This window comes from Pseudorca crassidens, chromosome 6 (genome assembly GCF_039906515.1).
Source record: "Pseudorca crassidens isolate mPseCra1 chromosome 6, mPseCra1.hap1, whole genome shotgun sequence".
Lineage (NCBI taxonomy): Eukaryota > Metazoa > Chordata > Mammalia > Artiodactyla > Delphinidae > Pseudorca > Pseudorca crassidens.
The window spans coordinates 29,790,312-29,804,049 of record NC_090301.1 but is presented as its reverse complement, the minus strand read 5'-3'; the positions used below and the strand labels follow the sequence as shown (position 1 = coordinate 29,804,049).

The 13,738-nt window shown below is 40.3% G+C and overlaps 2 protein-coding genes across 4 annotated transcripts in view; both read right to left on the bottom strand.

The window, feature by feature from the left end:
- Positions 1–13,738, bottom strand: part of CMKLR2 (chemerin chemokine-like receptor 2) — an 86,539-nt gene that overhangs the window by 21,182 nt on the left and 51,619 nt on the right. The window lies entirely within an intron of this gene.
- LOC137225795 (DBIRD complex subunit ZNF326-like) lies at positions 8,512–9,256 on the bottom strand. The gene has a single exon (XM_067739858.1). It carries the CDS (start codon positions 9,129–9,131, stop codon positions 8,922–8,924), a length of 210 nt encoding a protein of 69 aa, XP_067595959.1. The 5' UTR covers positions 9,132–9,256; the 3' UTR covers positions 8,512–8,921.

Here is a 13,738-nt window from a genome sequence, read left to right as displayed (position 1 = left end):
AGAATGACACTGAATTTAGAGAATAATTCTACTTTCCTTTTCTAGAACTATACCTGTGGCTGAATAAAAAAGCAAAACAAAAATAAACCACTCTCCCCTGCAAATGAGGAAGACTACGTAGGAGGAAGCTCAGAATGATATAAGATAAAGAAATCCTCTTTGTTTTTTAATTAGACCCTTTCTCACCACTCCTCACCAGGCCCCCCCGCCCCCAAGGCCCAGTGGACCCAGCTTGTGAGAACGGTTTTTATCTTTGAGCTTGTGTTGTGGCTACACAGTAGTGCTGTGCCAGAGGCCCATATTTACCCAGAATCTATTCTATTCCTGGGCCTGGTTCTAACTCTGCTGTTAAAGTTACTGCAAATGTGGAAAAGTGAAGAACCAAATTACCAGACCAGGAACCAAATTACCAGACCATGGCTGGACTCCTATCCAGCCACGGCAGCTGGATTCTGAGGACATTAGGCAAACACATATTCTTTACTGCTCCATAGCAGGTTAAGTCTCAAGTCCCCTCGTGGTCTCTTATGGTGACCTGGGCCATATATGGACTGCATTTGCCCAAGAGCCTCTTCTTTCTGCCGGGACCCCACTGTGATTTCTTCTTGTCCTACAATGGGCAAGGGCACTTTCAAATGGTGCATATCCACATCTTGGCTTAATACTTCAGGCACAGGACATAGGTGAGAGAGAAGAAAATCAGAAAGAGGAAGAAAAATTTAATCCAGTTTCTAGTTCTTTTTTTTTTTTAATTAATTTATTCTTTCTTTATTTTTTTATTTGTGGCTGCATTGGGTCTTCGTTGCTGCGCGCGGGCTTTCTCTAGTTGCAGCGAGCAGGGGCTACTCTTCGTTGTGGTGCACGGGCTTCTCATTGCAGTGGCTTCTCTTGCTGCGGAGCACGGGCTCTAGGCACGCGGGCTTCAGTAGTTGTGGCATGTGGGCTTCAGTAGTTGTGGCTCGCAGGCTCTAGAGCACAGGCTCAGTAGTTGCAGTGCACGGACTTAGTTGCTCCGCGGCATGTGGGATCTTCCCAGACCAGAGCTCGAACCCGTGTCCCTGCATTGGCAGGCGGATTCTTAACCACTGCGCCACTAGGGAAGCCCCCCCAGTTTCTATTTCTGATCAAAGCCCTCCAACCAAATCCCACTGTGAGGCTCTGAGGACTCCATTTTGTCCTCACCTAGCAGAGCCCTCAACAGGAACCAGGTTCTTCATGGGAGCAGTGCCCCCTAGAGGTTAGCATGACCCATCGTCACATCTCGAGATTTTCCTCTTACCTTAGATATGTTTCTTATTAAAACAAACGAGAGCTATTTTATCTCAGTACACTACTGTGGATACTCGTGACCCATCTCTGAACATCTGGACATCTTACTCTATCCATTCCAGGATTCCTTAACAATTATCCCTGGTGTCCCGGTTCCAGAATAGTTTCTTGTTGGTTTTCCCCATTGGTCCACCCACAAATTCAGATTGCATGACATAGGGTCAAGATTAGGGTGAGGCAAGTGAGGTTGGGTCATGCAAGTACAGAGCCAGATCCTGACTTCACTTAAAATTTTGATAGTTTGTTCAGCATGGATCTTTTACATACAATTTGTTTACTGAGATTTTTGGTGCCTGTTAAATTTTGCCTTAATTACCTCACCCTAGTTCCAGCCCTGCCATGACACCTGAGCCCATTGACGTCAGTGGAAGCAAAAGCCCCCGCTTCCACTGCAGGGGGCTACAGTTGAATGGTTGTAAGTGGACTGGTTGTTTGCCCTCGTGATCACATGGCTGCCTGGGAGCTGTGTCTGCCGCTGCTCCCCAGCATCAGGAGAGAGTGTATCGCTATATCATATACTGCATATTGCTAGCTGGGAAAAGGTCAAAATCCAAAATTCCAAGTACAGTTTCTACTGAATGTGCTTTGCTTTTGCACAATCATAAAGTCAAAAAATAAGTTGAATCATCATAAGTCGGGGACGGTCTGTACTTTGGATAATTCAAAAGCCAAGTATTTCTCCAAGCACTCAAGCCTAAGAAAGCAGTCAGAAAATGTCCTGGCACCTATACAAGTAACACAATGTATCATCACTGAAACATAATGCAAGCAGTTGATTTCCTGACAAGGAGCTTGGAAGAAACTGAGTAGCAAATCACTTGATACAATAAAATTTCTTTTTAAAAATTCTACTTTTAGAACACTTTCCTCTATCTTTTCTGTCCATCACAGATTTTCTCTAATAAGACAAAGTCAGACAAACCACTTCAAGCCTAAAGTCTGATTCCCTGAAACTATGTTTAATAACTCATGTGACTAGTTATTAAAAGAAAAATCTTGGCAATTCTAAGCTCAACTTTAAAGCCACTTAAGAATAGTCATGTTAATAGTAACCATAGATATCTTGAGTCAAAAACACTTTAGTTTTGCTTGCATTCAAGATAAAGTTTTGAAGGTTCCGGAAAGAGATATTCAGAATGGTCATTCTGTTACTTCTAAAAAAGTCTAATTCCGGGATTCCCTGGTGGTGCAGTGGTTGAGCGTCCGCCTGCCAATGCAGGGGACACGGGTTCGTGACCCGGTCTGGGAAGATCCCACATGCCGCGGAGCGGCTGGGCCCGTGAGCCAGGGCCGCTGAGCCTGCGCGTCCGGAGCCTGTGCTCCGCAACGGGAGAGGCCACAACAGTGCGAGGCCCATGTACCGCAAAACAAACAAACAAACACACAAACAAACAAAAAAACCCAAAAAGTCTAATTCCACCATACCGACCTGGAAAATTGACTGAAAGGCAGTGTCCAGAATGTTCTTTAGAATTTACCTGTCTTTCACTTCGGAACTAGCTTGTTATGCAACACCTGCGTTGAACTTTATGCCAGTTACAGTGCAAAGCAAATCATCTTCTCAAACAGGTTCTCCCAGCTGTAATGTGCTGAGGCAGCAGTTACAGGCCCTGAATTATTACCCTAAAATGGATTTGGTAAGCCTGCATTGAAGAGATAGATAATATGAACTCATGGCTTATTCCGTGCCTTTTCAACAACCATGAGAAGGGAGTCGATGTGATGTACCCAGAAGGTATCCCAATCAACCACTTTCACCTGCATTTCCATGGGATGGGCACCGTTCACCCAGGTACTGAGCTTGGTGCCCTTTGGTGACCTCTTCTGACCTTTGGGCATGCTAAATTTCTGCTCAGCGCAAGCTTTCTCCTTGACCATGAGCTCAAGTAAGTCAAGAAAGGGATGTGGCAGCCTAAAATAAAAAGAGGGGGAGTGAATTTGCCCTTGGCTGTTTTCATAGAATTGGGGGAGTATTTGTCCAACTCTGCCTGAGCTGGTCAGAATGCACCCGGGGGTGCTGTGTTCTTTCCTTGGAATTAAATTTATGAAGAACAAGGATAAACTGGAGCATGTCCAGAAGAGAGGGAACAGGTTGAAGAGAAAGCTTAAAATGACATCATGGGAGGAGTGCTGAATGAACTGGTGGAAGCTATTTATCCTGGAAAAGAAAGAGCAGGATAACGTTTTTCATGCAGAGAAGGGAATTGTTTTATCTGGCCAGAGAGTAAAGCTAAGAATATGAGGGAAAGAGAAATTTTAGCTCAGTATGAAGCAAAACTTTCTAGAGAGTATAGTTGTTAAAAATTGGCATTTCTTCATTTAATACGTATTTCCTGAGCATCTCCTATGTGTTCTAGGCCCCAGTGAAACAGAAGCGAATAGCGATGAACTGAAGCCATGGAGCTTTCAGCCTAGCACAAAGCTTTGTCAGATAATGGCCCATTTCTCATACTTAGAGATGTTTAATGAGACAACCATAAATTGAAGGTTTTTCTGGCATCGCATGTGACTGGACTTAATGTCTAAAGTTCTGCCAACCCTGAAACTCTATGTTTTGTTTACTCTAATGTTACACTTGATGCAGTTTGATGGCTCTCCTGGCCATGGGTCAGGATGTATGGCTCTGATTCTGTGGCTTAGCCATGGTCTTCTATCAGTCAATGCATATATGCAGTGCTGCCTCTGCTAAGTGTAGCTTCATTTTATTTTATTTTATTTTATTTTGCGCTAAGAGGGATGGGGTGGCATGGAGAGAAACCACTATAAAAGTTCTTTCATATGTGACGTACAGTGAAGGGAAACAATTTTCTTATGTCCCATATTCACCCCCGAAGATCTGGTTGTCATTTCTATTACTTTTATTCTTTTTCAACTTGCCATTATTGCTTGGGGAATGGGAGTTCTTCCTTCACACACCAGTTTCAATTCTTTAATCTCTTTGAAGGAGGAAGGAGTCAGGTGGCTAAAAACCACAGAATCATAGTCCTTAAAGTAAGATGAGATAGTAGAGATAATCTACTCTAGTCCTTTCATTTTATACACAAGAAAACAGAAATTTAGCAGAACACTTTAAAAGACCTGAATAGAAAGACAGAAGCACCAATAACCACTAGAATTTTAGGCAGAATATCGACTTTGGGCAAAGAAAGTTTTATGAAGAATCAAACAGAGGGACTTCCCTGGTGGTCCAGTGGTTAAGACTCTGCCCTCCCAGTGGAGGGGGCACGGGTTCAATCCCTGGCTGGCGAACTAAGATCCCACATACCACATGGCACGGCCAAAAAAGAATCAAATAGAACTTCTAGAAATTACAAAGTTAATCTTGAAATTTAATTTAATGGATGCATAAGATGTAGCTTAGACCCAGTTGAAGGGAGAATGTAAACTAGAAGACATATCTGAAGAAGTTATCCAAAATGTAACACAGAGAGACAATGATATGAAAGGTATGAAAGGAAGGCTAAAAAATGAGGAGCAAAGAGTAAGAAGATCTAACATATATCAACTCAGAGTTTCAGAAGGGGATAAAGCCTTGTGTTAACCAGGTGGTTAAAAGTGGATGCACAGGGACTTCCCTGGTGGGCCAGTGGGTAAGACTCCGTGCTCCCCACGGAGAGGCCCTGGGTTCAATCCCTGGTCAGGGAACTAGATCTCACATGCATGCCACAACTAAGAGTCTGCATCCGCAAGGAAGATCTCACGTGCTACAACTACGGCATGGCGCAACCTAAATAAATAAACAAAAAAGAAAGGAAGTAAAAGCCAAGGATCTTTAAAAAAATTTTAAAAATAAAGACAAAAGAAAAAGTGTATCCACAATCAGAATCTAGTTTATATTCAGATGTTCTGATCATTCAGTAATAAAGGATTATAAAATAATGTCCACAATAGTCCTAATCAGGACAGAGGATGACTGATTTGGGTACCACTCAATCTGGTGGTTCTCAGAGGTGCCAGATATTCTCTGGAGAGGAGAGGGTCCCCCATTGTCTTGAGAGCATCCACAAACCCTTACATCTGTGGTTTAGGAGGAAGGGTTCCTGTGGTCTTCATCTAACTATAGAACAACTCTTTAAGAGAATAAAATTGGAAGACAAAAATCATCCTAAAAGGAAATGAGAACCATGATTTGTAAAATTATGAAATGCCTGTAAATTTCTCATATTGATCATGTTTTTGCTATCTAATTATTCTCCTCTAGTGAGTAATAGTAAAGTCCTTAAGACAAATATAAATTTTTGCGGAGCAAAGAATATGGAAGTTGGAGAGATTTGTGACAAGAGAAGTAGGTAGAGTCAGCTACTGAGAGAGAGGAAAGTGCTGAGTTTCTGGGGCTCCTCAAGGATAAGAAGAGAAAACCGGCAGCTGGTTCAATCCTGGCTCTGAGGTTGAACAGTAGAAAAACACAAGCAGGATTCCCCAACAATGTATCACTGCAGTCAACAAGTTTTTCCTCCTTACTATAGTCAGATAAGAAATGACAGTGTAGGTAGAACCTTCCTAAGGACAACAATAATATCTCAAAAGCTAGGTGGAGTTGTGTTTCTGGCAATATGGTATTATAGATATTCTTTTAAATCTTTTCACTACAAAATCTCTAAAAGCCACTGTACTAAATGTAAAAATCATCTTTTTAAATGTATGGCTGAGCTAGCAATAAAGTAAGGAAAATCCTTAGTGGCCTGAACTGAAATGGGAACAGGAATCTAGAGAGACATCATAGTTTTTGGCTGTCTTATCACCCATGTGATCTTTCCTTTGTTCTTACCTCCATGCAAAGCTCAGAAGGTATAAGGTAGGACCTGGAAATTTCCTTAAATGCCTAGAACCAATAAGCAACCCAGTTTTTGGTGAGAGGCTTTGTGTGCATATTGGGGGTGCATTTTCAACTCTGCCTTAGCTTCCACTTTCCTTGCACAGAATCTCAAGGTCATCCAGAGGTGAGAGCTTAGGGCCTTTTCGGGTCTTTCTTGTCAATGCACAGAGCCCTGGGCATGTGCACCACCCTATACATGCATGTGGCCTTCTTGATTCAGAAGCTTCCCAAAGCCCCTCTGTATGTCTCATTCTGTTTTTAATTTTTTGTTAGTCTAATGTTTTCCCCCAACTGGTATCCATCACCTCAGACAGCTGCAAGGTTAAGTAATTGCCTGTAATTGTTTTCGACAAATGTTTATGGGGAAAAAGTTTTTCACACTTAATGAGCTCTGAGTTAAGTCAGTCTTGCAAGTGGGATTTTCCAGGGAACAAACAGGTCATATAGTAAGTCTCTGGGGATGAAGCTTTGAAGGAGCTCCAGCCCCTTTCTGTTCCTTCCAGTGGCTGTCGGGCTGCTGGTCTTCACCATGAATGCAGGCTGTTGGTCTTCAAGGATATCACAAAGCAGGAGAGTCCGAGATGGGACTAGGGCAAGTGAAAAATGCCACAGAGCTCATTGCTTTTACTGAGATTGAACAGTTTTTTCCCCTCCTTCTCCTCCTCCTCCTTCTTTTTAAACACTCCCCGGATTGTTGCAAGCCTTTGGGAAATTTCCAGAGTTCTGCAACATTTGATTCTGACCATTAGCCAGTTTCTTGTTGCTTCTGTGGAAGAGAGAATTTTCTGAGGTCCTTACTCCACTATTTTTGCTGATGTCACCTCGATAGGGAGTTTGAACTGGCATACTCTGTGTGTCTGGAAACCACTTGGCCCAAATAGCATGGTGTTCTTTTAAAAATTAGGCTTATGAAATCTAGGAGGAATGTAGACTACTTAATAGTTAAATTCCTATGGAAAAATGTATATTTTCCCACCATTTCCTTCTCCTTCTTAAGCTTGATTTAGCCCTAGAGACTCTAAAAGTGAATGAATAAATAAATGAATTAATCAGTTAAATTCGTGACTCATCAAAGCGTCCAGTACAGGGACTTAAACATAACGGACACTCAAGGAATAGTGCTGAGCCAAAATGGATTGGCTCAAAATAGGCAAAATTGACCTGTTCTCTATTATATCTTATCCTATTCATAACATTAAACATTTGGATTTATATTTATCCCACATAAAATTGTATACTTTTTATATTGAAGATTTCCCACTTCCTTTAGTTTTTATGGGATATATATATATTAGTGGGGTAAAAAATAAGTCCTATAATATAGATTTTTTTTTTTAACTTACAACATAGTTTTATAAAGGCCCACAATTACACGAGATAAATGATAACATCTGCACAGTTTACGCACGTTACATTTACAATGTAATAGGGCAGGAAGAGATATGGTAAAACATTTAAATGTGTTACATTACTTCAATTATTTACAGATCACTAAATAGAAGGTACTATTTACTTCTGAATCCTAGTAACCATACAAAAATTATTCCTCTTTTCAACTACATTTTTCAAAACATCTATCACGTAAACAAAATTGTTGTATCTATCTTCTTGATTTTTCTCTACTATAAACCATAATGGCACACTTGAAGCAGAAAAAAGAAAAGTAAGCATCATTCGGTCCATCCTTAAGGAATCCAGATCCTTCAATTTATGAAGAAGGACAACACTTTCAAATGTTTCCTAACTAGTTTTACTTATATCTAGTAGGAATTTTTGTGCCTCCAACAGTAGACCCCCCTTGACCTGAAATGTGGTCAACCCAAAGCCTGTAGGAGTTCAACTAGGTTTAAGCTTTACACAGCATTGACAGTGAAACATAAGTACAATCTAAATTCTACTGCATTAAAATAAGCAAAGGTATCATACTCATGGCTTTAATATAATGTTCCTAGTCTAGAGCACAAGTGTTTCTGGTATAAGCAGTACCTGCCAATAAATAATCTAGACATGATTTAAAGAACACTTTTTTTTTTTTTTTTTTGGTTTGTTTGTTTTTTTGCGGTATGCGGGCCTCTCACTGTTGTGGCCTCTCCCGTTGTGGAGCACAGGCTCCGGACGCTCAGGCTCAGCGGCCATGGCTCACGTGCCTAGCCGCTCCGCGGCATGTGGGATCTTCCTGGACCGGGGCACGAACCCATGTCCCCTGCATTGGCAGGCGGACTCTCAACCACTGCACCACCAGGGAAGCCCTAAAGAACACTTTTATTATTACAATATGCTCTTGTAACTTACTTTAAAATTAAAAGAATAACTATTTTAAATGTTTCTTAGAAATTGAATGTTGCTAGACTGGTTCAGTTAAACCCATTCTAGTCAAAGACTGCTTTGCTGCTTTATAAAGTACCCCACAGTAGTAAGGATTTTTGGAGATTCATAACAAAAAGCTTCACAAATAATATTTCCAATAACATTTTTATATCATTTGTTCAGGACATTCTGATTGATAAGCAGTTAAAGGTAAAAGAAGGAAAAAAAATGCTCACCGCTAAAGACAGAAAATCTTACTCTATTATAATGAAATGATAAAGGTTTTCCTGAGATTTTCCTAATGCCTGCCAGTGATGCTGAGATAATTTTTAGAACCACTAACACCTTTCAACATTTAAGGTGATTCTAAATAGCAAAGTTCAAGTAGCGTCACATGCCTACGGAATAGGAAATCAGAATATCCAGAATCTTACAGTCATCTAATTATTTGGCCAAGTGATGAAGCAATTTACCTGCTACCCCCACCACCACTGTGACTGTCCATGCCATATGACTGGTTTAGGTAGGAGTCCATGGATCTTGGACCCCCCCAGGATCCACGGCCATAGTCATGATCCATCCCTCCATAAGATCCGGGGCCATAATCACGATCCATTCCATTAAAGCTCTGATAAGTATTTCTGCAAGCAAAGTGTGTGTAATCGTCCTCGAAGTCCATGGCGGAGGCTCGGGGCCAACGGCCTCAGCGGCGCTGGGCTGAGCTGTGGTGGGAGGCGAGCGCCCGTGACCCGCGGTTACACACAGCCAGTCAACGCGACCAAGAGCCTATAATATAGTTTTAACAGTAAATTCTTTCCATTAAAAAAAAGAAGAAAGGAGAAAGGAGGGAGGAGACAGGAAGATATTCTTGTCAGTTGTCAAGGTGGTGGCCACTGACAAATTTTGCAAGTATTCTGACAAACACCTAGCAGAAATAGGCTTATTTTCCATCAGAAAACTCATAACTAACTCAATTGAAGGATATTAGGTAAAGAAGCCTGTTTGGAAATCATCTGAAAAGATTCTTGTGTCTCATGTCTTTCTTAATTTGTTATAATGAATGAGTCATAATATATTAAGAGGATTAGAGCTGCTTATAATGAGAGTGCTACATTTAAAGGACTAACAATATAATATGATTATGATATAACATAATATGATGGGATAAGATAATATGATTCTTTCATTTCCTGTTCTCACTAACACATTACAAAAACAACTAAGTGGCTTTTCATTTTGCTTTATTTTGTTAGAGAAGATGTGAACGTTAAGTAGAATCTGGCTGTTTTCACACACAAACACATACGTGCACAAATAATGACAACTCAATTTTATAAAAATGTAATGAAAACGAAAAAAAAAATGTAATGAAAACGGTATAAAAACCGTTTTATAAAAAAAACCCAAAACGTTGTATCTCTTTACTTCTCTTTGACTCTCCTTAATTAATAATGGATATAAAAGCAGACCTTTAATTATTATTCTAACAAAGATAGTCCACATCTTTAAAAATTCTTTCATCTGTATTAATACTTAAAATCATCTAAGAAAAAGCAAATGGTATTTTCCTCAGTTCTTGTGACATTATGTCTTTCAAATTTGAAAAAAAAAACAAACAAAAAACACTCTGAAAAATAGGAAGGTTCTTCAAGACATCACACCCAGTCTCCTTAGAAAGTCTTTGATATGGAAAAACAGAGGGATTGTTCCAGTTTAAAAGAGAAAAGACCAAAAAAAAAAAAAAAAAAAAGGAATTTAACATGACTATTGAGTAGATACTGATTTTAAAACACTCTAAAACATATTTTGAGGATAATAGGGAGAATTTGAATATGAATTGAATATCATTAAGATATCCTTTCATTTTCTTAGGTATGTTAATGATATTGTTTTGTAGGAGAATCTTCTTTATTATAGGTGCATGCTGAAGTTTTTAGGGCTGAAGTCTACAACTTAACTTTCAAAAGATTCAGAAAGATATATATATATATATAGTCCTGGGATAAACCATAATGGAAAATAATGTAAAAAAAAGAATGTATATATATGTATAATTGAGTCACTTTGCTGTACAGCAGAAATTAACACAGCATTGTAAATCAACATTGTAAATCAAAAGACAAGAAAAGAAATATATATATATATATATGTACACACACATGGTAGTTGTCCAGCTGGGAATGTAAAATCTGATTTCAATCATGAAATGTGGTAAGTGGAAATGCATTGTCCAGATCCCCCTACAAGGACAAACTAACTCCTGGGAGAGCTGTCAAGAGGCCACATCCAACTAATAGCCCTTCAGAGACTGCTGCTACTACACAGAGCCCCTTTGCCCAAGGTCATGCCCTTCTAGGTTAGCCAACTGTCAGCGATGATTGAGGTGGAAGTAGAAAGGCCTGGTCACTTTGGACCAATGGGGGATAATCCTGATGGGTCCATTTTAGCTTCACAGGTCCATTTGGAGTCGGCTCTGTCTGTCAGTCCTACCTTACAGCTCAACTTCTCCCTCTGCCCGGTTGTGTTGTTCCCCCAATGCCCCGCCCCATTCCACATGCAGGTATCGATCCTAAGGGCACAACCTAGTAAATATCTGACCCTTAAATTCTGTCTCAAAGTCGTCTTCTAGGAGAACTGAATCTGCGACACAAGATGGATATCAGACAACCTCTAAATGATGAACATTTTTTTTTAAAGTTCTGTTTTCTTAAAAAATAGCAGTGTCATCAAAAACAAAGAAAAGCTGTGGAAATGTTCTGAATTAAAAGAGGCTAGAGGGCTTCCCTGGTGGCGCAGTGGTTAGGAATCCGCCTGTCCCCGGTCGGGGGGACAGGGGTGCGATCCCTAGTCCGGGAGCATCCCACATGCTGCGGAGCAACTAAGTCCGTGCACCAAAAACTACTGGGCCTGTGCTCTAGAGCCCTCGAACCACAACTACTGAAGCCCATGAGCCTAGAGCCCGTGCTCTGCGACGAGAAGCCACCGCAATGAGAAGCCCGTGCACCACATCGAAGAAGCAGCCCCCGCTCGCGCCAACTAGAGAAAGCCCGCGCGCAGCAATGAAGACCCAATGCAGCCAAAAATAAATAAGTAAAATAAATAAATTTATAAAATAAAATAAAAGAGACTAGAGAAACGCATGACAACTAAATGAGATATGTGATGTTGGACTGCATCCTGTACTAGAGGAAAATAAAAGACCAAAAAGAACACTGCTGGATCAATTGACAAACTAGAATGTGGATTACAGATGAGATTTTAAAAAGTATTGCATCAAAACTATTACATATAGAATGGTTAAACAGCAAGTTCCTACTGTATAGCACAGGGAACTATATTCAATATCCTGTGATAAACTATAATGGAAAAGAATATTTAAAAAAAGAATGTATAGGGACTTCCCTGGTGGCACAGTGGTTAAGACTCCATGCTCCCAATGCAGGGGGCCTGGGTTTGATCCCTGGCCAGGGAACTAGATCCCACGTACATGCCGCAACTAAGGAGCCTGCCTGCCTCAACTAAGACCCAGCACAACCAAATAAATATTTTTTAAAAAATGTGTATATATGTATAACTGAATCACTTTGCTCTACAGCAGAAATGAACACAACCTTGTAAATCAACTATACTTCAATTAAGAAAAAGTACAGCATCAATTTTAAATTTCCTGTAATTGGTAAATATACAGTGGTTATGTAGGAAAATGTCCTTGTTCTTAGGAAATAGACACTGAAAAATATAGGGGAAAGGGGGCACATTGTATGCAACTTCCTCTTGAACGGTTCAGAAAACGTACATACACACATACATAGAATATAGTAAAAGAAAATGGGGCAGGGAATTCCCTGGTGGTCCAGTGGTTAGGACTCTGCACTCTCACTGCCCAGGGCCCAGGTTCAATCATAGGTTGGCCAAAAAAAAAGCAAATGGGGCAAGAGTTTAAAAGTTGGTGAAGCTAGGTAAAGGGGGTGTGAGAGGATTCTTCTTACTTTTCTTGCAACTTTTCTGTAGGCCTGAAATTATTTTCAAATAAAAAATTAAATATATGTACGTATATATGTATATATAAATATAAATAATAACAGATCAACCAGCTGTAGCAAAATGTTAACAATTGATTTATGTTATAAGTATATAGTTGTTCTCTGTCCTATTCTTTGAACTTTTCTGAATGTTAAAAATTTTTCATAATGGAAATTTGGAAAGAAAATACAGGCCAGGATGTTTGCTGTGGCTTACCTCTTTAAGGCTTGCAAGATTATGCCTTTAGGGCTTCCCTGGTGGTGTGGTTAAGAATCCGCCTGCCAATGCAGGGGACACGGGTTCAAGCCCTTGTCCGGGAAGATCCCACATGCCGCGGAGCAACTAAGCCTGTGCATCACAACTACAACTACTGAGCCTGCGCTCTGCAACTACTGAAGCCCAAGCGCCTAGAGCCGTGCTCTGCAACAAGAGAAGCCACCACCATGAGAAGTCCGTGCACCTCAACAAAGAGTAGCCCCCTGCTCGCCGCAACTAGAGAAAGCCCATGGGCAACAACGAAGAACCAACACAGCCAAAAATAAAAAAAAAAATAAAAAAAAAAAGATTATGCCTTTATTTCAGGTTGCTGCCACGAGCTTTTGGTCACTCTATTTGTGATTAACTTAGAGAACACAGATTAGCATACCAATTAGACTCTTAAAATTTCCCCCTCTATAAAGTAGAACTCTGTAAATCGTTAACTATTTACCTCCTCACTCTAAGAAACCCTGTTAGATATACAGTATAAACTCTGAGTACCAAAACTTTGTCTTTTTTTATTCTCTACTATGTCCTTAGTTGCTAGATAAATTGCTAGAACGTGGAATATGCTCTGTAAATACCTGTTAAAGGAACAAGTGAGGAAGATCTAAAATAACTATGATTTTGGTATAGATGAATAATTTTACCTACCAAACTCCTATCAAATCAACCCTTTTACCTACCAAATCAACTCCTATCATTATGGTCAAAATTAAATTTGGTTTTACTGTTTTTGGTTACTTTCTCTTTCTTACTACAAGTTGGGAGAATCAGAATTTTGTCATTATTTCAGCAAACAAGTAGTTAATCAGGGTGAAGCTGAGCCGGGAAGTAGCTTGAAGTAGTGCTTCTGGGTTCCTGGGGGAAGCAGCAGAGAGTCTTTTGAATGCAAACCCATTAGGGTGCTCAGGTGCAGGGTGACCTTGAGGAAAGAGGTGCAATGGTAGCTAAGGGCTTAGGAGGAGAGGACCCACCACACAGGATTGAGCTGACTTGAAACAG